A 24,284-nucleotide genomic window follows, 5' to 3' on the forward strand; every position below is an offset into this window, starting at 1 on the left:
GTGACCACTCACATTAGAGCTGAGGGTACTATGTCAGAAATTACAGCACAAAGACACACCTTTATTCCTACTGTCCTTCTCTTCCCTATGCCAGTGCATACATAAAACAGTCTTTGTATTTTGGGTGTGGGTAAATTTAGAACAGATAAAAAGTGTAATAATCTTCTAGTAACAAATCCTCCCATACTCACTCTCCCTTGAGACTCCCCTGTCTCAACTATTTCTGTCCTGGAAATCAGGTAACAGTATATACACTAGAACCCATACAAACAGAAGCACCATTATTGATCAATGTGCTTTTAAAAGGAAGGAAAAAAAGGAATCTGTAATGTTAACACCAACAGCATTGACCAACTAATGAATATCAAAATATTTTGCATCCATGGTTGATGAAAAGCTTAGTTACAGATGTTCAGGGAAAAAAAACCCTACAGTGCCAATGCATAATAAACTGCAGACCCTGAAAAAAAATTCACTAATCTCAGTTAAATCCCTTATACACTGGAAAAGCAATTAATTAGCACAGCAAGAATATTTTATGACTTTAATAAAAGTAGGCATTACACTAAACTAAAATCCTGATTATAGTAGCTTCACTATAGACTATTGAAGATTAAGTTTGCTTTTCTTTCTTCATGAGCATTAAAAACTTCTCCCACACCACATCAGTCCAAGAAGTAGACAAGCCTCTCCATGCTTTGCAAAATGAGTTACTACCACATATCTGCTAATTAACTTAAATAGCACCAACTGGTATTTAGCTACGATGAATACTGCCACAAACATAGGGAAGTGCAGAATATACCAAAGTGGAAGGAATAAAGTAACTTTTCTTAAATGCTGACAAAGAAAACAAAAATACTTACTGCTTCAAATTTCTCCCTATTTTTCCGAAGATAGTCTACACAAGCCATCCTAACATCAATGTGTCGAGACTGAGAGTGCAACACCTACAAAGGGAGAAAGAGAACAAGGTGACATTGGATCTCAGGAGTTTTGATGACAGGCCACAAATAATTAATGACTGCTGTCTAAATACAGGCTTGGAAATACTCTAGCTTTATTTTTAAGAACATTTAATATGCATACTCATTCAGCAGCAACATCTTCAGGCAAGTCAAACCTCAATTACTTAATAAAAAATTAAGTAACTGCAGAATTCACAGGTTTGCTAAATTCAAACCATCAATTTTATGAGGATTTACAAAGAAAATGAATAGCATTTATTGTTAATCTTTAACTGCCTCCTTTGTAAAGGACTTCAGTTAATTGAAGGAAGTTACAGCAGGAATGGATGAGGAAGCCACCTACCAACATGCATTCATTCAAACAAAATCCAGTCAAGTCTCACAGTGCATGTTTACCTTCTCCTCAAGAGGCATGTTGGCCAAACACTTTTTTTGGAAGCCAGGAATTCAGTTCCCTGAATATGACACCTATCTACCTCCCATTCAAATCTCTACTGGAAAACTATAATTTTCATCACATGTTACAAGTTATCTCAGTACAACCTAGAGAAGTCCCAGACAATTTAAGCTGCACTGTCTCTTGCAGTCCTTAAAAACCACCCTTAAAATAAATCATTTCCAAATTCAGTTTTTATGAATGAAGAGTACGCAAATGAGACCAAATTTGCAGATAAACACTTAATAACTCTGAATTAAAGACCATACTTTCTTAGAGGTCATTTCCAACCTAAATGATTCCATAATAAGATTGGGATGTTAAAAATGTAATAGCTGAAAAAAGTTCTATGAACACTGAAGTGTGAGAGAAACTAAGTATTAATTAAAAAGCCAGAATAGCAATATATATTTTATATATATATATATATTCCCTTGAGATAAAAAACCCCACCCACTTCCAATCAATAGTGTTTGCTTGCCTGAACTTATCAATTCAGTGGGGAAAGGAATTTTTTTTAAGTGATCTGTGAACAATTAACACAGGAATCTGGGTTCCCACAATCAGAAGCACCAGAGCTCCCACTGCTGTTTGCTTGTACTTAAGACAAGATGACGCTGTCGCTTTTTTCCTTTAACACTAACACTGAAATGGGGGAGGGGAATTCAACAGGAAGAACAGAAAATAAATTACTCACTTTCTCTAATTTTACAGTCAACTAATTAACAAAACTAAGAACGTGTCTTTTCAGCTCTAAATTCCTTTTCCTAGACAATCTCATACCCAGCAGCTGTATTTCGATGTTGAGATCTTACACTGAAAAAAGCTCTGAGGAGGAGGTGGAAGGTCAAAACAGATAAGGATTTCTTGGTGGCAGGAGGCAGCTGAACACCCCTAACTTCTCTCACCTCGCAAGGTGGAAATTATTTTTAAAAAGTCACGTTTCTCACTGGCACATGACTGCACAACCCTAACCTATACCTGTCTGCGTTTTAACAGTAATTACCACCCACTAATGAGATCCGCTTCCCATGCTTTCGTGAGAAGGAGCTTTGTTTATGTAACCAGTTACCTGCTCGGCCACAGCCCTGAAAAGGCAGGAGCCATCCTTGGCCACTTTCTTCCTGTACAAGCCCTGAGATCGCAGGTAGCGGTCCATGGACGTGTCCCCGGGGGCATCCCTGCCGCTGCCGGGGTGGCTCTGCTCCCCTCCGCCGGCCCTGCCCGCCGCATCCATGTTCACCGAGGAGACCGCCGCACCCTCCTAGTCCCACATGGCGAGGAGAAGCCGCGGCGCAGCTCCGGGGGCGGGCACAGGTGCAGCAGCCGGAGCGGGGGGCAGCGCTGGCCCGCCTGCAGCCGCAGGAGCAGGAACGGGAGCGGCAGGATGAGCAGCAGCCGGCTTCACGTTGTCCACTCGCATGTGGGGAGCGCGGAGAGAAGCGGCAAAGTTTCCTGCGCAGCGCGGACTCGCGGCTCCCCGGCGGCTGCGGAGGCCGGGGGCAGCTCCGGCGGGTCCCGGTGCCGCGGGGAGCGGGCGCGTCCCGGGCGTACAGCCGGCCTGCGGGCGGAAAACAAAAGGGAAAGGAAGGACACGTGCGGCCCGCCGGCAGGGAGGGAGGGAGAGAGGCGGAGGGCGCAAACAGGAGCGTAACCTGGCGTTTATTTTCACTTTCAGCCCGGGCGCTGCTGGGAGCCGTAGTCCCGGAGGAGGAGGAAGCAGGAGGAGGCGGACACAGCGCCCGGGGCCGGGCTGTCAGCCTTGCTCCCGGTCAGGATCATTCCATTGCTTCTTAGAACCAACACCCGCGGGGGTGGCTGGTGGAAAACTCGGCATAACCCGGCAGCGTGCGCTCGCAGCCCACAAACCCATATGTAACCTGGGCTCAATCCAAAGCAGCGTGGGCAGCAGGGCAAGGCAGGGGGGAGGAGGGGGGGGTGGCTCTCTCCCCCTCTGCTGAGACTCCACCTGGAATACAGCATCCAGCTCTGGTGCTCCCAGGACAAGAAGAACATGGAACTGTTGGAGCAAGTTCAGAGGAGGCCACGAAGTTGATAATGAGACTGGGGCACCTCCCCTACAAAGATAGGCTGAGAAAGTTTGGGCTGTTCTGCCTGGAGAAGAGAAGGCTGCATGGAAAACATACAACAAGCTTCCAATATCTGAAGAAAACCTAAAAGGAAGCAGAAGAAGGACTCAGAACTGTAGTGATGGGACAAGAAAGAACAGGTTCAAACTCACAGGGTGGAAATTTAGGTTAGATATTAGGAAGAAATTCTCTACTGTGAGAGTGGTGAGACATTGGAGTATGTTGCCCACAGAAGCTGTGAATGCCCTATCCCTGTAAGTGTTCAAGGCCAGGTTGGATAAGGCCTTGGACAACCTGGTCTAGTGAGAGGTGTCCCTGCACAGGAAAGTGGAGCTGGGACTAGATGATCTTTAAGGGCCATTCCAACCCCTTAACGTTCTGTGATTCTGTCTGAAACCTAATCCACAGTATGTGTGGTATCTGTGTTTAGTTAGGCTTTATTTGGTTTGGGGTTTCCCCCCAACAGATGAGATTGTAAGATTATTTTTTAACTCCATCCACTTGCAGGAAAGAAGATGAAAATAAAACAGATAGTAAAAGAGGGTTTGATTGAAAATGGGATTTTAAAAAGCCACAGCCTTTCAGTACTTCTAATGTATTAATTTTCTTGTATGCCATTCCTGGTTGTACGAAGCCTAAACATTTGTATCACAATTGCATGATTAAATTTTGCTTGGCATTGTAAATGGGATTTAGGAGGTTTTGATGCAAAAATGTGACAAGGAAGGATGTTCTTCAAACTTGTAAGGCAACTTGAATGGAAACCCTCATTTTTATTTTCAGCTGATAGTAGTAAGCCTAGGGAGGGCGGTGACCTGAGATCCCTAGGTAATAATAAGTAACTTATTAAATAAACACAAGTTACAAGCCAGCCCAAGTCTAGTGCTCCACCAGCATCACACCATCTCTCCTAACAGAAGCTCAGGTTTGCCAGAAAGGAGTAAGAAACAAATGCCAGTTCCTCATATCTCTGTATCTGTAGACAAGGAGAACAGAAAGTGAAAGAAGTGAAAGCAAAGCTCTACCTGCAGCCAAGCCTCCAAGACACAGTGAGGCAGCACAGGGATCGATGTTTTAGACAAGGAAGGGGATAAAAATACCAGCAAGGGGCTGGAGGGAAAGCTCCAGCTTCTCCCCAGAAGATGGGAAACTTCATCTAACAAGACTGAACTATAAACAGTTGCTCCCACTGATTCAGCTATCACACTCACTCAAGGAACTCAGGGCAGCAGTCCTGCATGTGAGAGCTACTCTTTCTGTAGAGAAAAGTAATTTGGAAAGATACTTTTGAGACCTATCACACTGGTGTCCAGTTACAGAGTTTCTTAGGAATATCCATTTTTTTCCTCACTCTATTTGTCATGTTTAGAGGCAGAACTATGCTGTAATATTTAACAAATCTGTCTTCTCATATATTTCAGCCTTTTGTCATTGTGATTCTAAGGGCTGGTGAGGGGAAGGGCAATGCCTTTCATCACATCTGTTAGACTCAAGAATGCCTATACAACCAGGCCATTCAGTATGTGACAGGATGTAAATGTGATTCTGATAAGTGAATACACAGCAAATTAGAGCATTAAAGTTGTCTAGTTGTCAGTGTTCTAAAATCCTGTTCCTCCTGCAATCAGCCCCTGAAACTGACCAAGTGATGACGACCCACGGTTTTTTCCAAGTGCTGCTATACAAGAATGAATCAATTTCTAAAGATGTTTAGTTCTCAACGAAGAAATCTACTCTGTACACATACTTGCTAAGGCTCAAGGAGAAATGCATCCACCCAAAGGCACCTGAAACACCTCAGCATTACAATAAATGCTCCATCAAGATAAGAATGACCAAATTATAATTCACGAGTTATTACAGATTTTCTAACTACAGTTCCTACTAGATGCTCTAATTAGAGTTAATGCAGATGTTCTAATTAACCGGCAGCTTAACACTTTCGCCCAGCACTTATACCACGTGCATCAGCTCCAGCCACGAGTTTCTCCTCTCACTGCCCCTACCCTGAATCAGCCCAGGAAGCTGACTAAAGCTGAAAAAAAATTTTTCTCAGGGGAAAAAAAAAAAAATCTAACTTTATCTTTAAACCAAGATTGGCTTTGTGATCCAGGTCACGGCCTGCCTGTCCCAACACCTGGGCCAGCAACCTTGGGGAGAGCAGCCCGGTGCTCCCCGGCCTCGCGCGCCCTTTCCCGGTTCGCCACGCGCCTTCTCCCACCCGCAGCTCGGGCACGGGCGGCTCGGCGGGGCAGGCCGGGGACAGGCACCCGGGCAGGAGCGGCCTCCCGGAGCCGCAGCCGCTGCCCTGCCGATGCCCCGCCCGCCCCTCCGCCACCGGCACCACCGGGGCCGCACTCCCACTGCCGCCGGCCCATGGCACTTACCGGCCCCCTCCTCCTATTCTCCTCCCCGCGGGCGACGCTGGCAGTGCCGGCAGCGCCTGACGCTCCTCGCCCCGCCGCGGCCTCGGCACTTCAATCTCCCGCGGCGGCCGCTCCGCCCGCTTCGCTCCCGGGGATGCACCCGCTGCCAGCCCCGTCCCGTCCCGTCCCGCCCTCCCGCCGCGCCGCTCCCCCCCCCCGCCCGCTGTTGGTTTGTCCCGCCGGCCACACCTGCGGCTCGCACCATTCACCGCGCGGGGGGGCGCCGAAGCGGGGGAAGAGGAGGCTGAGGAGGGCGCCCGGGCGCCGGGGCAGCGAGCGGGATGTAGCGCTGGGATGCTGCGCTGGGATCTGGCCCTGGTCCGGCTCGGAGGAGCCGGATGGTGCCGAGACGAGCCGCAGTGGCCTCATGTCGTCCTCACCCGTAAGGCCCGCAGTGGTACAGCCGAGGAACCTTTCCTTCCCCTCACCCAGCAGGTCCCAGCGAGGGGCGGGAATTGCCATGTGCCAGCGGTTCCCTCAGCTGTGCAGCCCGGCCGGAACGCCCCGGTTCCGTCTGTGGGGCGCAGCGCGAAACGTTTCTAAGCGTGTTCCTGACGGGGCAATTTTCTTCTTAGTGAGGTGCAGCCCGGGGAATAGGTGTGGGATAGCACAGGGGACACCCCGCGTCACGCTGGCCGCAGGGATCACGCCACAGAGGTCGGAGGGGACACCCCACAGAGACACGGGTTGGAGAGGACACCCCACGGCCACACAGGTCGGAGGGGCCATCCCACGGCTGGTTGTGCTGCCAGAAGGAGAAGTTGCTGAATTACGCCCTCGGTTCGTGCGTGCTGCCACAGTAATCGTGTGTGTTTCTGAAATGTAACCATATACAAAGAGGGTATTCTCATATTCCGTTGCTCTTCCTCGGAAATGCTCTAGCAGACATAAAGAAATGTGTGAGATGTTTGTAAAGAAGTAGTGGGAAGGTTGTGAGAAGAGTGAGCAAATGTGCAGCAAATTGAAATTCGATTTTTTTTTTCCCTGACTAAAAAGCTTTTTCAGGGTGGGAAGTCAAAAGCAGCATGGCCAGCAGGGCAAGGGCGGGAATTCTACTGCTCTGCTCTGCTCTGGTCAGAACCCACCTGGGTCCTGCATCAGCTTTGGGGTCCCCAACATTAAAAGGGTGTGAAATTGTGGGAGCAAGTCCAGAGGAGGACCATGGACGAGCTCAGAGGATTGGAGCACCACTCCTATGAAAACAGGCTGAGAGGATTGAGTTTTTCAGCCTGGAGAAGGTGCTGGGGAGACCTTACCTACAGCCATTCAGTACCTAAAAGGGGCTACAAGAGAGCTGCAGAGGGATTTTTTACAAGGGCCTGTAGCGATAGAACAAGGGGACATGGCTTTAAACTGAAAGAGGGTAGGTTTATATTAGACAGTGGGAAGAAATTCTTTACTCTGGGGATGGTGAGGCACTGACACAAGTTCCCCAGAGGAAGGTGTGGATGCCCCATCCCTGGAATTGTTCAAGGCCATGTTTGATGGGACTCTGGGCAACCTGATCTAGTGGAAGGTGTCTCTGCCTGTGGCAGAGGTGCTGGAATTGGAACCCCTTCCAGCCCAAACCGTTCCATGATTCTGTGAGTCAGCTGTCCTGGCCATGCTCCCTCCCAGCTTTTCGTGCACTTCCTCCCTCGCTGGCAGAGCATGAGACACTGAAAAGTCCTTGACTAAGGGTAAGCACTACTTAGCAACAAGCAAAACATCTGAGTATTTTTCTCATACTGTATCCAAAACAGAGCACTGTACCAACTACTTTAAAAAAAAAAAAAAAATTAACTCCATCCCAGCCAAAACCAGGACATCATGGCAGAGGTGTTGGAAGTAGGTGATCTTCAAGGTTACTTTCAACCCACACCATTCCATGATTCTGTGATTCCCTGATCAGCACTCAAACACATAATCAAGCCAAGGAGTTTAGGGGGCATTAATAAATAAATACCTCAAGCTAGCTAGAATGAATATTAATAGTGGTGATAAAGCCTGATGCTTAAGGGAACACAGTTAAAAAAAAAATAGGAGGGTGATCTGGTTAGAAAAAATATTTTAAGTTGCCTATTTGCTTACTAGTCCATGATGAGATTTGTGTCCTAGCCTAAGACAAAGAATATTGAGGTTTGAGTTGTCCCAACCCCTTCTGGGCTGAATCTGAACAGCCTGTTAAAAGTTGTAGTTTCATTCTTCCATGATACCATTTTATTTATGGATGTCTGTGTGTGAACAAACTTGGATTTAATCTGCTGATGAAGATTAGGCCTGGATTTCATGTCCCTCATGCAGAATAGAGGTTCAGTTACAGCAGAATACAGTAATGGTTGCATTAGCCCTACATGCTATTTATAGCTGACTGCATCTTTCTGCTTTATGTGTGAGCCAAAGGTTGTACACTCCCAGGATCTGCATTCCTTCAGTGCATCTCAGGGAACTACAAAATATGTAGTCTGATTGACTTTGAAATAATTATTCCTCAAAAATTTAGTAATCATGTGGCATTTTCCCTTCTGGAGAGCTTTGGCCAAGGCTAGAATTTTAAAACATTTAATGCCACATCAGATTCAAGGTGCTCAACATTCAGGTGGGTAGCACCCAAAAAAAAGGATGGGCTGATGGCTTGGGCAGCAGCTTAATATCTCAGCACAACAGAGCAAGCAGAAGAAGGGCTGGTTTGAGTTTGTGGAATGAATTCCTGTGGGAGCAACTAATTTATGCTGTCCCACATAGAACAAAAAAGACAGGATAAAAGGGCTGCATGTGACACGAGGGTCATGCTTCTTAGTTATACCAGAAGTATTATTTATGCTGCTGTGAAAGGTGTATCTTCAGATTCTGGGCAGAATATCCCATTGCAGTCTCTAATTTGGGGAAGACTAGTTTCCTTGGTTGGATTTTTTTTTTTCTTTTTTTTTGGACAAATGGTTACCGTTCAGTATAACACAAATGAAAAAAAGCATGTTGTGGTAAAAGCTGTTCCTTTCACTTGTTGAGAAGGATGGATAAATACGATTGCCTGGCAAAAGATTTACAATAGTACAGCCAGGATGAAAACAACCCCCCTACTGGCTGGACAAATACCCTTACCTACAGATAGGTCCAAAAGTCAAATGGACTGTTCCATCTCAACCCCCCAAAATGTACGGTTCATCCCACACCTGTAACCCTCCCCTGAAACATGAAGTGTCTGTGACCCCATTGGCCCAAGTCTTGTTCCAGCCCACCTTGAAGCCCCCTGATAAGGGGTCTCTGAGGAGCCAGACGCCCTCTTGGAACTTCCCCTCTCTTGGAACTCTCCTCTCTTAGATCTTCCACCTTCTCCTAGAACCCCTTGTCTGTCCCATCCCCCATCCCCTCAGGCCTTGCCACGTGCTGTGTCTGGCAGCTCCAAGCAAGACCTTTCACCATCCCTAGTAAACCTTATATTCTAAGAGCAACCTTCAGAGATCTCTCCTCCCCATTCATCAAAACCATTATAGAGAACAGCATTCACTACATTCACTCTTGAGGGAACACTTCACAGCTGTCTTGAAGATGTTGGTCTGAAGATTTGTAAAGTCAAGAACTGCTGAGAGTTGAGGCAAGAAGGTATTTGAGGTAAATTGAAGCTTTTAAACTTTCAGAACTCATGAATGGTGGTACTATCACCACAGAAGGAAGATGGCGGAACAGCATTTTTTGTGGTGTAAAGAAAGAACATGAGCAATTGGCTGTGAATAGGAGGCTATCACTTTAGGTAATGTGAACAAGTAGGTACATTGTGCTAAAAAAGTACTCTTTTCACAGTTTCTTTATGCTGCCAGAGCTTTGTATAGGGTTTGTGTGGCAAGGTTTTGGCAGAGGAGGCCCACAGGGGTGGCTTCTGCAAGAGGCTGCCAGGAGCTTCCCACACATCTAAGGGAACCAATGCCATGATCCTGTTTACAGAAGTAACTGTGTGACTGCATCTAGAAAAAGCCAGGAGTCTGGCAGCAGTGTTTGCAGAAAAAATATTTCCTGTGCCGTGGAATGAGTAACAGTAACACTTTGGAGGAGTGCTTTAAATCAGTCATCATGAAAATTACTCTTAAGCCAGTGAACAGAATAGTTTTATTTAAATGATTATTTATATTAAATTACAGTTGTATGGTGTCTTAAAGACTGATTTTCTACTGTTTGGTAACCATTAAAATGTGCTGATTATAGTCTTCATGCATAATTTACCATTTCTTTTTGCTAGCAAAGAGGATGTGGTATAGTTACATACATCTGAGACATTTCAGACTTTAGCCTAATTTGTACGTACATTTCACTATTTGGGAAGATAAGGACTGTTTTAATTTATCTTTTTTTCCCCTAGGTAGTTGTTACACTTTTACTTGTTGTTCATACCAAAATCGTAGTGGATAAATATGAGAATTGAAAGAAAATAATGAGGAAAAAAAAAAACTCTTAGTTGAATAAGATAAATGTATTTGATCCTTCTTCTTAAGGAGATTCTCTAAAGGTGTTTTGCATTGAAAAGCTTTTATTAAAAACATGGAAGGATACTTGCAGGAAGAGAATGTGATTGGTTTGATCTCTCAGTCGTTCTAGTGTGTAGAACTAGTAGAGACCATCCTGTAATCTCCACCTCTTTTTTTATTTATGGATGGAAATAATGAAAAAAAAAAAAATCAGCAGAGGCAATCTATTTAAGTGAGCTGGTTGAATGAACAGAAATGAAGGAAATACTGCCACCTTGCTTGCAGACAAAGATGCTTGTCAGAAACTGCTTCAACACTTCAGCAGACCAAGATTAATCCTTCAGCAGCTTGAACAGAAAGTCCATACTGCTTAATAATGCTACTTCTGTAGTATTAGTATTATTATTTTGTTTTGCAAAGCAAACATGTTTAAAATTAAATTTTAAATCAACCAACCTGATTAATTTTATTTTAATTTTTTTTATTTTAGAGACTCTGAGAAGTTACCAGGGAAGAACCATTTGTTTACCTTACATTGAAATCAGCCATAAAATCAGAATCTTCCAGAATCCAGGTACTTTTGTTCAAGTATATGGAGGCTGTATGTGATTGAAAGAGCCTGTCTTTTAACAAGGCAGGGAAAAATACCATTCAAATATATAAATCTCTAATATTGCTGGAGAATATTTATTCTTTGAAGTGTTTTGGAAGGAGCAGCAATTCATAGCACTATCAACTGTGTTTAAAGTAAGTGCAAGTGCATGAAATTAAATTTATTAATAAAATCAGAATAAGTCATGTTACTAATAGACATCTAGTGGTAAATAGAAAAAAATACAAAGAGATGGACTTTTAGAAGCCAGTCTTGCTGAGTAATAAGAATTTTTTTTGTATTTTGGCATTCCAGCTCTAATCTTCTTTCGCCTCTGCCGTTTTGAACAAGAGAAAATCTGTGGCGTTTAGGGGCAGTGGTTTTCCTATGGTGGTGAGGCCGAGGGCCGTGGATTGTAGTTCAGCTTTTGGTCGTTAGATGCCAGCAGCTCCCCGGGCATTCCGGGCTCCGGGCGTTCAAGTGCAGGGACTTCGGGCTGGTGATTTGGTAGTGCAACACAGGCAGTACGCTCCATGCATGCTGTCCGACTCCAAAAAAACCCAAACACAATCTCCCTCCCCCTCTCCCCCCCAAAAAAAAACCCAAAAACAAACAAACAAAAAAAACCCCAACAAAACAAACCAGAACCACCCCACAACAGAAAAAGAGGTTTTTGACTGAAAACGAAGGATGCAGCCCGGCTTCAGAACACAGGGCTAAATAATGTCCATTTCTCTGAGCTCAGTCTGTCCCCAGCCATTGTACAACAACTCTGAGGTGTAAATAAAGCAGCAGGGGATTGCCAGGTTGTTCTGCCATTTGTTCTGCTGAGTACAGGCACAGAAATGCACTCTTGTTGGCTTGATGCCACAAGAGGCTCTTTGTATGCATTAGTGGCTCCCTGTGCTGTGGCAAGGTCAAGTCCTCCTGTTGATGTGTGCAGGGACAGAATTGCAGTGTCTGCTTGTGATTAGGATTATGCAGAGAAGTGCCACTGACAGCACACTGCTTTGCTGAAAATACCACTATGATCCTAGGTTTTGTCAGTGACTGCAAGTAATGCTCTTTGAAACTGTAGATTACCCACATGGTGTGTTGCATTTCCGTGGGATATAAGCCTTCTGCATGTTTCAAGTGCAACATTCACGTGCATTTTGTGTAAGAGTTAGTATTAATTCAGCTGATAATGACACTTAGGGGCATTTAAACTGTGTGTGCCTCTACTGCAGAATGTTTTCAGTGATAAGCCAAATTAACTGAATAATGCATTAACTGAAAAGAAAAACAATTAAGTAAGGCAGCCATAGTTAACAATGTGCAGTTCCTCCTTAACTGCAGACGTTTAAAGCCTTTTTTCCATCTCAGTCTCAAAGCACAGACCCTCTTGAACAAGAGCTTCCCTATCCATTTTGTAGATGAGGAAACTGGAACAACAAAGTTTGATGATATGTTCATGATCATGCAGGAAGTGTCTGATACATCTGGAAATGAAGCCTGGGTGGGTTCCTGATCTCTATTCTTGTGCCTTCACTGCCACTTTAATTTTTCCATTTGCTGTACAGCTTTATATGGTAATAGTGGTGTTGCTGTTTTTCATATGACACCAGTCTGAGCTGGTGTCCAGATTAGAATAATGGCCATGACAACTGTTTTCTCTTTGATAAAGTACCATAAAAATGCACAGTGCTTTCAAGCAAGCACATGTGTCAACAAAAAATGCAATGCCTGTTCCTTGACTTAAAGTTTCTGTTGTAAGCATGGAGTTCAGACTTCACAGGTTGCTACTCCATGGACTTCTACTGTTTTTTCTGAAGTCAGTGAGGCTGCAGCTATATAAGTGAAGTCTGAATTTTGCCTTCTAGTTTCAAAGTAAGCATTTAATAATCAAGTAGACATCGGAGTGTATTTTATGCTGGCTTTTAACTCAATGATATGCAGCACTGCAGCTGAGAAGGCTTTCATTGCAGCTATGTCTCAGCTTGACTTGTAAGGTCGCTAAAGGAATGTCTTGTTCTGTGCCATATTTGTCTTGCTCTTTTTTTTTTGTAATTTGTTTGTTTTAGAGAACAGAACCAGGCGTAAGCATCTGTTTCTGAATGAGGTTGAGTATTTGGGGGGGAATTTTGGGGTGTTTTCAACCAGTGTTACAGATGTTTTCACTAAAGAACATAACTGTGTAGCCCAAGGTGATTCAGTGAACGGATCAAACTCTCTGAAAATGTTAAACTCTTCTGGCTCCTTGTCTTTAAACTTGTCTAGCCACTAAATCATATTGTCTCCCATATGAAACAAAACTTTGGGAACTGGAAGTCACTTTTCATAGTGTTTAATTGCCATTCTTATGTAGGAAAATTAGTATAAAAATCCTGCCTGGGAATGCTACCAAAATTGTTTTAATAATGTTAAACAAACTCTTTGCATCAAATAGTTTATTATCTGTTGACAGTAATTCACACAGAGTATATGTAGGAGAAGTTGAGCACGTTTTACTGGAGCAAAGCAGGTGTGTGTGAGGTGATGTTGTATTGATCTGCCCAGCAGAAAACAGATGATGTTTTAGAAAAAGACAACAGTTTCTGCCAGTGTAAAAACAAAGGGAAGAATTCTCAGAAAGCATCTTTTCTTGTATAATGATTTTAAAAGACAAATATTTCCAGTTACTCCACATTTTTCTTTCCAACTATTATTCAAAGACCTTCTTCTCTCTATGCTTTTTCCTTTCCCATTCTTTCTGTTCCAGTTTGGAAAGTGTTATGATGACCATGACAATTTGAGTCAGTAAATGAGGAAAGGTTTGTGAGGAGAATAGGTTATTAGACTGATAGAGTGGTAAAAAATGACCATGCTTTAAGGCACAGTTGTGATCTGAGGAAAAATTTGTTTGTTCAGTACCTTATCTGTGTTTGTTACTGTGTCACCTGATGTAATAACAGAAAAAAAAACAGAAAAAAAAAACCCAAAAACCTTGACTTCTATTTTCCATTTGTCTGTCCAATTTCTCTGCCCATCCTCTGTTTTCAACTCTGAAAACAAATGGTGAAAACAAATGGAGACAAAATATGGAGAAAGCTGACTAGAAAGGGAATGCTAAAACTTTTTTCTTATTTATTCACAGGGTGGGTGGGCTTGTTTGCTTTTGGGAGAGGGAGATGACTTTTAATGGCAAAACACTACTTAAAAAGAAATTTTAAAATGCTACTGCAAAAATACATTTTGCATATAAATTTATGCAAGACAAAACCCATTGACTGAAAATATATACCTCAGTTTAAAGTTGAGCTTGCATCTTTGTGTCTTTTGAAAAATACCATTTTATTTTGCACACCAACTTCTAAAACAAATTATGTGTCTTTCAGTTATGTGGCTTACCATGTAGTATTAGCTACTGATGTAAAGGCATTTTGCCCCCATTTCTTCACATTTCTTTTCACTTTCTTAAAATACAAACTGTTTCATGTAAATGCTTCTCTAAAACTCTCTAAATGCTTCTTCTCTCTAAAAATCTTTCCTGATTTGCTAATAAAGGGAAGATAAATAGATATATACTCCAAGATAGATTGACAGAGCTGTTGCATATTCAGCTATTCCAGGATAACAATTCTTTCTTGGATAGGCTTTTCCAGAACAAATAATCAGTTTACTCCAAAATAATAAATCTTCATCCAAAGGAGAATTACTCTTCATTGATTAGGTTCTTGTGTGCTGAAATAAAATACTTACCTGAGAATAGGTACATACAAATAACCCCTTTGTAACAAATATTTTAGTTAGTTTTTCTGGGGCAGCTCAGGTAAGATGCTGGCATCCCAAGGTTTTCAAACCTTGTCAAAGGGGGCATTCTGTAAGTTTTGACTGAAACAAGTACCTGCCTGGCTCATTGTATCATTCCTAACTCACCGAGACGTGCAGTATGGAATTTCAGAGGAGCAATAATTGGGAGCTATTTCTCTACAACAAAATGTAATGGTTCAGGTGGAGATTGCTTGACTTGTTCAGTAACATTCACATTCCATTCTCTTCCAACATTATCTTATTTACTCTAGCAACAAACTCAGCTGATGTGTTTGGCTGGCACTGTTCACTTCTGCTCTGAGTCTTGGCCACTGGAATTTTTAACATTTCCAAAGGGGCTTCCAAGGGTTACAGACTCAGAGTCCTTCCTGCTGACCAGCAGAGCATCATCTCATCCAGATATTAGTGCAGTGCTCAGGCAGCAGAGTGGTGACTGAGGGAGACAGATAGTGTCTTCTCCTGCTAGATTAATCACATAATTGTCTGTCAAATTACTCAACTTTCCTCCACTGGCACTGGAACTGAGACTGTCTCTCTTCCTGCCAAAGAGTATTCTCCTATCTTTGGCTGTATTTTAAGCTTTTCCAACTTGTGCAGGCTATCTCTGCCTATTATTTTTCTGACATCATACATTTTGCTGTCAGTAATCCTGCAACACACAAATAATTTGTTTTTTATGTCTGTAATTTATGCTCCGGAGCTGAGTAAATTGCTGCACTTCAGACCCAATCCAAAGTCTAATTAAGTCATTGGAAACATTCCAGTTGACTTCACTAGGCTTTACATCAGGCCCATAAGTAGTACTTGCCTGCCACTGAGTCAGAACTTACAAAAGACAAACAAAGCAGAATATTTTTTTACCATTCTTAGTCAGAAAATGCCAAGGTAAGAAAAAACAGTAAAAAAAAAATCAGACTGTAGTTTAAATTGCAATTCTTTCAGCTGCTAGTCCTAAATAGTGCTTCATTCAATAAAAAAGCTATTTAAGCATCCCTACATTAAGGGATTTATGAAGAAGTTTCTTTTCTATATTTCTGGGTTTTTTCTTGTCTTTTAATTGCCTATTCAGTGAATTCTACTAACGTGCTAACATAATTAAAGCTCTTGTGATTGCTAAATGCTTTTATTTTGAAAGTCTCAGTTTATATGTTATGGGCAGCAAAATGCTGCAGGTAACACCAAATGTGTGACTCACTTGATGAACAAGAAAAATTGAAAAGATAAAAAACCCCAGTATTTATTATTTCTTCTGCCGAATCCAGGTTGCAGTGGGAGAAACAGGCTCTAACAATGCTAACGATTATTCAAACTGTTAAACCTCTCTTGAAAAAACTGAACTTGAAATGTTTAAAAGAAAAAACCCACCACACTGATTTTTTCCCCAGGGGTGCAGCAGATTCTGTAAGGTAAACAAGCTGTGCAGGTGGCTAATTAGTGCTCATCCCTATCTTTAATCCCAGGGGAAGGGAGAAAACCTTTTAAATCTCTCTATCAAAAATGGATGTAGTCAAGCTTGAAAGGAGGCCATGACAAGCTGACTGTAGAAGCTGTGAACACTTAATTCAATTAGATCTTTAATGCAAATATCTTTGGAATACAGTTACATTTGCATATTCCTCAGCTAGGACTTAAGTCAACATTTTTAGTACATTTTTCAGCATCCACTGAAATTAAATACATGCAATATTTGTGAAATATAATTGCAGCATCTAGAAAACAACAGACTAAAATGCCATTTATGAACTAAATGAAAAAAAAAAGATTAACTGAGTTTTAGGGTGCCAGGGAAGAATCTGAAGAAGATACCAGAATCCAAAGAGCTGGATTCTCACAATTCTGAACAGGTCATGCAAAGTCAGATTCACAGATTTAATTATTTCCTTTGGGCTTCTTAGTGATGTTATAAGGATCTGGTTCCGAGCTTTGCAGATCTTGGTTCTGTGGATGTTTCTCTCAACAACATGTCCTCAAAAATAGAAGAAAAAAGGGAGAGGAGGAGGAGAGCTTTTAATGTTGGATCAGCTCTCTGCTCTTGTTTGTTACTCGGCTCCACAGACAATCACAGTAGAACAAACAGGGTGTGGGCACAGGCATGGAAGTGGTCAGGGATGAGGAAAGGGGATTGGAAGCACTTAGCTCTGCTCATCTGAGAAGTGGCCTTGGAACCAGAGAGCCTCATTTCCTCAGGCCTCATCTGCACCACCAAGCAGAGTTGCCTAGTGTTCCCACACGAGTTTGTAAACTGGCAAAACATCCCTTACTCTGGGTGAAACTCCCCATCCCACAGCAGCCCTCAGCCACCAACCACTCTGCTTGTGACGCTGCAGCAGTGGCATCCAGGAGCTCCTGCCCCAGCTCATAGCGAACATTTCTGAAACAGTCATTTTTTATATAGGGGGGCATATCTAACAGGTCTTCTGAGAGGTGATGGAAATGCATTCTGGTCACATAGATAATACCTACTGCTATTTTTCTATGGAAGTGTGCCCTTTACAGTCAGACTGTTTGTTACTGGTAGTACACTGTAATAATCTTTAAATGCTTTCTATCCAGAAAATCTTCCATTTAAAGGCAACTTATAAGTCATAGTTTTCAAGTGTGAAATACCCAAGTTTAAAAAAAAAGAGAAAATATCTTCTATTCCATTCACATCTGGGAATGAGAGGAACAAGAGAAAAAAGGAATTTTATCTCTGTGAGCAGATTTCCAGAATTTAATTTCATTTCATTTGGGAGACTTGTCTGTTGGTGTTGTAGCACTTACACTGTGTGGTGACTGATACTGCATTTCTTGGTAACTGTTTGGACAGGAAAAACAATATAGTACAGAAGCAGAAACACCTGCAGTAAACCAGCTTGGTACACACAACACACAACAGCAGGAAATCCTTGTGAATGCAACAAGTGCACGAGGTAGATACCATAGCAAAGAAGCCAAAACAAGGGTAAATATTTTGTGCTGATTTCCTTAAGCAAGGTACTTGGATCAGTTGCACTCTCCTGTGTTTAAGCCAACAACATGTTTCTTTTCTGTGAACACTGGCAGTGGCATGTGGTTATGCAAAGAGGTGCTCACCAGGGAAAGCAGTGGAACTGATTGAAAAGTCTGTTCCTGTTTCTCACCTCAATATTCAATAAAATACACTAAATGGAGAGAATGGGGTTTATTTTTAAAACTTTATTAGTTGTCTGAAGAATGGCTGCTGCACAAATAGGACAGCGGTTTGCGTTTTGAAATGCAGTATTTTCTGCTACATCAGTTCAGCTCTAGAAATGCTTGCTAAGATTTGCACAGGAGCATTCTGAGTCCTCACAATGTCCTTATTTAGTGGAAATTTGAAAAACTAGGCCATGACATACAAATGTGTGTGTCTGTACTAATATAGGCTAGGCTAAAGCTTTTACAAACTTTTGATAGTAATTCTCATTCTGATGGCAGGTGCTGAGAACTGTGTGGAACAACAGTCCAATTTGGAAAAATAAGACCAAATTACACATAATTTCAAAATTATGAAGACTTCTGCTCTTTATTTGCCTTATTACTCTTCTTTATGCCGAAGTATCAGGAAACACACTATCTATAAATTTCATCTTGATCATAATGAACGTGATTCTTTCCTCATCCTTGACTATAGCTATATAAACCATTATTATCAAAAGCACAGAAAAAGCTAAGAAATCTTTTCATATTTCTTCACTGACTCCATCGTCATCAAAATATGTAGTTGCTGCAATCAGAACATAATTTTCCCTGAGATCATAATTTCTGGCAATTTTTAGTTTAAGACCTCTTTTACACACTGATCAGATTGGCCCTTTATTTCAACTAAAACTCTCGTTCTGTGATTCTGTGATTATATAGATTTAAAAACCTTTTTCCTAAAAAAATTCTAAAAATCCTTTACAAATTACAATAGCTACTGTTGATAGATGTGGGATGTAACACTATGGAATAACTATTTTACACGAAGAAAAGAGAAACAATGAACAAGCAATTCAACCCTGCAGCACTAGCCCTGCTTTACTATCAAATAAATCTTTACATATACTTTCAAACACCACTTCTATCTAGACTCTGCAACTTTAGACTGAGAAATGTTGTCCCTGTCAGCTATAGTGAGAATAATGTACAGGAAAAGGTGATGTAATGATCATATCACTTACATTATTCTCTCCCTAATGAATAATCTCCCACACTGAGGATGAGCTCACTTACTATTATTGGAGCCACATCTGTAGGCCACAGCACACTGCTGAATGTAGCAGAGTTTGGATGCTGTATAATCTGCCTGTAGCTAACACTTTCCATTAGAATTGCAAAACCATTATATGTACTACATATGGAGTAAATTTTTCTCACAAGGAATCAGACAGAATCAAAGAAACACAGCTTTTATTCGCAGCAGTTGTACTTGGGATTCACACACTTCCTAAGCACAGCTATGTCTTTCTTTGAAAACCAGTCCCAGACTATTATTAGTTTGAAACATCTAAAACATGTGATGAATGTTTTCTCTTCTTATTTCAGCCAGAGCTCACATGATTAGTATAGTAGTCTAAGTTTGATTTCAAACTAAGGGCAGAAAATCTGCTCTATTTCCATTCCTATTCCTATTTGTACTTTCAATGCAGACAGTCTGTGTGCTCAGTTGTGCAACTGTGTAACTGACTTATGTAATGTGCTTTCTGTAAATGATGAATCATATTCTTATTTATACCTGGTAATATGAGAACAGCTGGGAGTCAAGTTGGAACTCAAGAAATAACATAATTAGAGCCACTGAGTAATGTAATTCAGTATTACAAATGTCTTGAATACACAAGCTTTTATTAATATTAATGAAGCAGGAATGGACAAGGAAGAATACAGTGTGTGTAGAAAGTCTAAAATAAATAGTCTGTCCCATAGAATAGGCACATTCTATGATGTCCTTATGCTGTTCTCCTCATGTATCTAATGTAGTCATTATACTGGGCTGGAAGAATAATGGGAACATTTTAGGCTCCAATTCAGGAAAGGGTTAAGCATGTGCTTAAAATGACATGTGTTTTGGTGTGTTTTGCTGAGTGCAGTACTAGGAGCAGAACATAATAGACCAGATTCCCTTTTTGTGCTGGCAGTGTGTGTGTCTGTGGGAGCAGTGTTTCTATGGGTAACTATAAATTTCTCATTTAAGTAGGAATAAAGTTTTCTCATTTCAGGGTTTTGGCTCTGTACTCATAAAATCAGTTAGAGAAGTCAATTTTCATAAAAATTTTTGAACTAAAAATATATTAAGGATTTCAAAGGAAACTTGAAAACCATTCCTCTCCCAAATATGGTCCTAACACTGGGATCTTTCCCCTTAGTTAAACCACATTTTGTTAAACCATTTTGTTATCACAGATCCCAAACTAGACTTACATGTGTGTGCCCCCATGAACACAGGCAAACCCTTGTGTAAGCAGTAGTTACACCATTTCAGATGTGAGAAATATACCTCCAGGGTAGTGATGGCCCCCTCAGGCTGCCCCATACTGACACTGATGTCCCCATTCTCACAACGACTGACCCAGCTCCCAGCCTGCCTTGACTCTTCCCTAACAGTCTGGCTCCTGGTGTCCCCTCACAGAATGAGCCTGTGCTGTCCCTGTGTGTTCAGGTCAGTGAGCTGCTGGCCTGATCTGCGGGCCAGATATGTGGCTCTGTGGAGAATTCTTCCCAAGTGACTCCTGCTGGAAGCTGGAGCAGCTTGTCACATTTGTGCTGAGGTCTGTACCAGCCTCAGGACTTGCCCAGATGGACTGTGCTAACAGAAAAGTTTCTAGTTTGAATTCAGCTTAGGAGGTGCCATAGCTCCTTGAAGATTGCCTGTCATCTGTCCCTGGGGTTATCTGTTGGAATGAAGCACCAACAACTGGCATTAGTGGAAGCTGCGCCACTCATTGTGAGAAATACATTGAGGGGCTGGAGAGAGCCCAGAGAAGGGCAATGGAGCTGGTGAAGGGTCTGGAGCACTGGTCTGACGAGAAACAGCTGAGAGAGCTGAGGATGTTTAGCCTGGAGAAGAGGAGGCTCAGGGATGACCTTTTCACTCTGCAAGTGCCTGAGAAGAGTTTGGAGCCAGGTGGGAGTTGGCTCTTCTCCCAGGTAATAACACACAACAAGACAGCCTCAGGTAGTGCCTGAGGAGGCTGAGATTGGACATTAGGAAAAATTTCTTCCCCAGAAGGGTGGTGGCAGTGGTTCTAGGCAGTGGAACAGGCTGCCCAGGGAAGAAGTGGAAGTGTCACTGGAAGTGTTCAAAAACCATATGGTTGTGCCACTTAGGACCATGTGGTGGTGGATTTGGCAGTTCTGGCTAAACAGTGGGACTCCATGGTCTTAGAGGCCTTTTGCAGCATTATCAATTCTGTGATTCTATAATCCTATGTGTAGAAATTCTCATTTGCTAACTAAAATTTGAACTGGACTCATTGCAATGCAGTGACATTTTGTCTTCCTCTCTTATGCTTAACTGGACGTCTTTCTTCTATCACTTCTATCACAAAACATTTTACACTTTCATTTTTGGGATATTAATGTTTCTTCTAGATTTACTAATTGGAGCTCACAATGCCTGCCTTGACACATTTCATAAACATTTTTTATGTTCTGATTCTATTAGCTCTTTTTCTCCTAGCTGTCTCCTCACCATTTCCTTTGAGAGGCATCAAGATTGTTCCTCTGCCCTGAATAATTCTACAAAATTAATGCATGATGTCAAGTATGGGTAGAAATAAGCCATTATGTCCCTCATCACTATATTAGTCATTGATTTATTCCGTTCACTCAACCTTCATACAAATATATCACATCTTATAAAATTTCTGTCTGTTGCTATTTTTAGTGGATAAACATCAGCCAACAAAATAAACATTTCCATTCCATAGTATGAGATGGAATGGAGGAAAATATATTTGGTTACTCCTATTTATTTCAGTTGTCCAAGTGGTTTTTTCTCACTGTTTGTGTCTAATCTTTGCCTGTGTAGACATAGTTCTATAAATTCTGGAACAGGTCAGTTTTATTCTGTGCAGTACAACAACAAGTGAAAGCATCAGCCCTTACACTGACAAGCCAGTGAGTAATTTTCCCCTCTCTCAGCCTGCAAAATAGTCAGAAGTATATATGTATATATGTGCATTTTTTGATTATAATATATTTTTTCAGAGAATGTGAAAATTCTATAATTGCAGCAATGGGCACAGTAAAACAAGAGTAAAGATGATTACAGTTCGCACAAAGTGAATGGAAGTTTGTTTTCCTTTCCGTAGTGCAGCAGGTAAGGAAAACACACAAAACCTCTTTGTTGAAAAGGGACGATGTTTCCACACCTCCTACAAAAAGCACTTGTTTTGTAGATTTTCTTAGTTCCACTAAAAAAATCAGGCCCAAGAGGAGTGAATTGAATGCAAAATACTTTTCCTGTAAAAAAAAATAGTACAGGGGTGGTAGAAGTAGAGTATTCTGAGACACTGGTCAGGCTGCTTTTGTACCCTTCATTTCTGCTTCAGCATTTACTGCCATGCCTCATTTCCTCTCTCAAAGCTGCAGCAATCCTTGAAAGGGATTTTTTCCCCATCTTTGATTTGAATTTTTTGAGTCAATGCTTAATAAACTGGTGAATGACTTGCAAGAACCATGTAATGAGGACATGCTTCCAATCTGAGATTGAAGTATCTGCCATGCAACCTAGAGTTAGTTGTTTATTTAGGAGACTGCCTATTGCCTCTTATACTACATAGTAAAAAACAGTCCAAAAAAAGCTTGTAAGTCATTGGAATTCTGGTGTTGCTATAAAAAGAGAAATTCTTTCAAGCATAAAAATTATGAGTTCAGCTGGATTTTTTTTTCCCGTAAGAATCCAGATTAAATTAGTTTCTGAAGTAAATCTAAACAGTTTTGTTTAAAAATCAGATTGAAAACCTCAACATCTTGCATGACTTAGGTGCTTTCTTGTTTCATTTGTATTAGACATACCACAAGAGTCAGACACTTTCGCGTTCATGTTTCAGTGAACACAGTACTCAGGATAAACCAGTATTTACACATGAACTGTCTTCACATTTAATATTAAAAGGCAGCTACTTCTGGGCTTAATTGTGGTTACTGGTTATCAGTGTGAAACTGTGGGACAGCTAGGAGAAAAGTGAGGTTCAGCTCAATAGAATACAGTTACCCAGGCCAGATTTTGCCTATTCATCCTGCTTTCAATCACAGAGTGCTACAAGTTGTCTCTTTTCGTGGTAGGGAACCAGCTGTATCCTGCCTACATACATGGAATCCACTAGGCCAGGACACAAGGGTTTCCCATAAGGAAACTAAAACTTGTCAGAGAGAGAAACACATTTTTCTCAACCATCTCTCTAGGACACCTAAGAACCATTGCAAATCATCCCACCATGTTTTCTCTGTCCAATATGGATTTCTTAACCCAATGCCACTATTAGGAATATGCAACAAGATAGAGTCTAAGAAGCAAAATAGCAAACACCTGTTGAGATATTTCACAACAACCAAATAACACACTGCATACTGTTCCACAAGCTAAAAATGATCACATTTCTAATTTCAATATTTTTTTTCAAACAAAATAATACAGAATACATTTAATTTCCAAATGGAGTAGCTTATTAGAACAGCTGGTTTCACACACAAAAACTGAGTGAATATTAGCTTTGAGTTCCACTTTTTCCAATGCTTTGAGATTCATGACTAATGTATGAATTGTAGAGAAGATGTTTTATAGATTTTTTTTTTTTAGCCTAATGTATACATTTGTGATTGATTCTTAAGTTCACTGGTAAATCACTACTGGTAAACATCCATTTGCCATCTTTGAGAACAAATGTTTCAAGTATCAGAAAAGTAGCTGTAATTTTAGCTGTATGATACGCAGCTAAACCAAATACACCAAAAGTACAAATATTGTAGCTACTGTTAAAATTCCTTGCATTACAGGTAAGTAATCTGGTGTGCTTTGCTATTTATATGATATATTCTGATAATTGGAAACTTATATATATACATTTCAGTCATTTTTTAAATTTCATGTTCCCATTGTTGTAACTCTACTTCTGACTCAGAAAGGATTTTTGAAGCCAATAGCACTAAAATTCATGCAGCTACTGAAAATATTCTCCTCTCTCCAGCTGCAAAGCTTGCTGCCTAATGCCAGAGAAGTAATAAATCATGTAAAAGGGACAGTTAAGGAACAACTTGACAGCTTAGGAAGCACTGTCAGCCCCTCTGTCCATGGGTTCCCTATTGATGTCTACCCCAGCAGCCCAGCTCAGGGCTCTCACCAGATGTGTTCAGCTGGATTTCCCACTTGGGGCACTGGGGACACAGAGAGCCCATTCATCCCTCTGCACCGTGCATGGGCAACTCCCACTGCCCCAGGCAGATCCCCAGGCAGCTCAGAGCCCCATCTGGTAGCCATTCAGATCATGTGAACCTAAATATTATTTGAAACTACTTCTTTCTTCTTTCACTAGGCCCCATTGTTTTGATGAGGCAT

General features: G+C 41.6%; 2 protein-coding genes across 12 annotated transcripts in view; one reads left to right on the forward strand and one right to left on the reverse strand.

Annotated features, from left to right (window-relative positions):
* Positions 1-6,055, reverse strand: part of OTUD4 (OTU deubiquitinase 4) — a 28,602-nt gene extending 22,547 nt beyond the window's left edge. For 7 of the 10 annotated variants that reach the window (XM_072928689.1, XM_072928688.1, XM_072928684.1 and 4 more), the window contains exons 1-3: positions 5,882-6,050; positions 2,477-2,965; positions 867-950 (exon numbers count right to left, since the gene is read on the reverse strand). In XM_072928689.1, the coding sequence (XP_072784790.1) occupies positions 867-950; positions 2,477-2,641 (249 nt within the window). In that variant the 5' untranslated portion in view covers positions 2,642-2,965; positions 5,882-6,050. Of the gene's footprint in view, positions 1-866; positions 951-2,476; positions 3,579-5,881 lie in introns of all 10 variants that reach the window. The other 3 variants (XM_072928683.1, XM_072928690.1, XM_030271855.4) reach the window with 3 other exon arrangements.
* Positions 6,056-6,323: 268 nt separating this feature from the next.
* SMAD1 (SMAD family member 1) overlaps positions 6,324-24,284 on the forward strand; it is a 105,225-nt gene continuing 87,264 nt past the window's right edge. For both annotated transcript variants that reach the window (XM_072928695.1, XM_072928696.1), the window contains exons 1-2: positions 6,324-6,700; positions 10,850-10,933. The gene's annotated coding sequence lies outside the window, so the exon portion shown is untranslated. The remainder of the gene's footprint in view (positions 6,701-10,849; positions 10,934-24,284) is intronic.

This window comes from Taeniopygia guttata, chromosome 4, assembly GCF_048771995.1.
Source record: "Taeniopygia guttata chromosome 4, bTaeGut7.mat, whole genome shotgun sequence".
NCBI lineage: Eukaryota > Metazoa > Chordata > Aves > Passeriformes > Estrildidae > Taeniopygia > Taeniopygia guttata.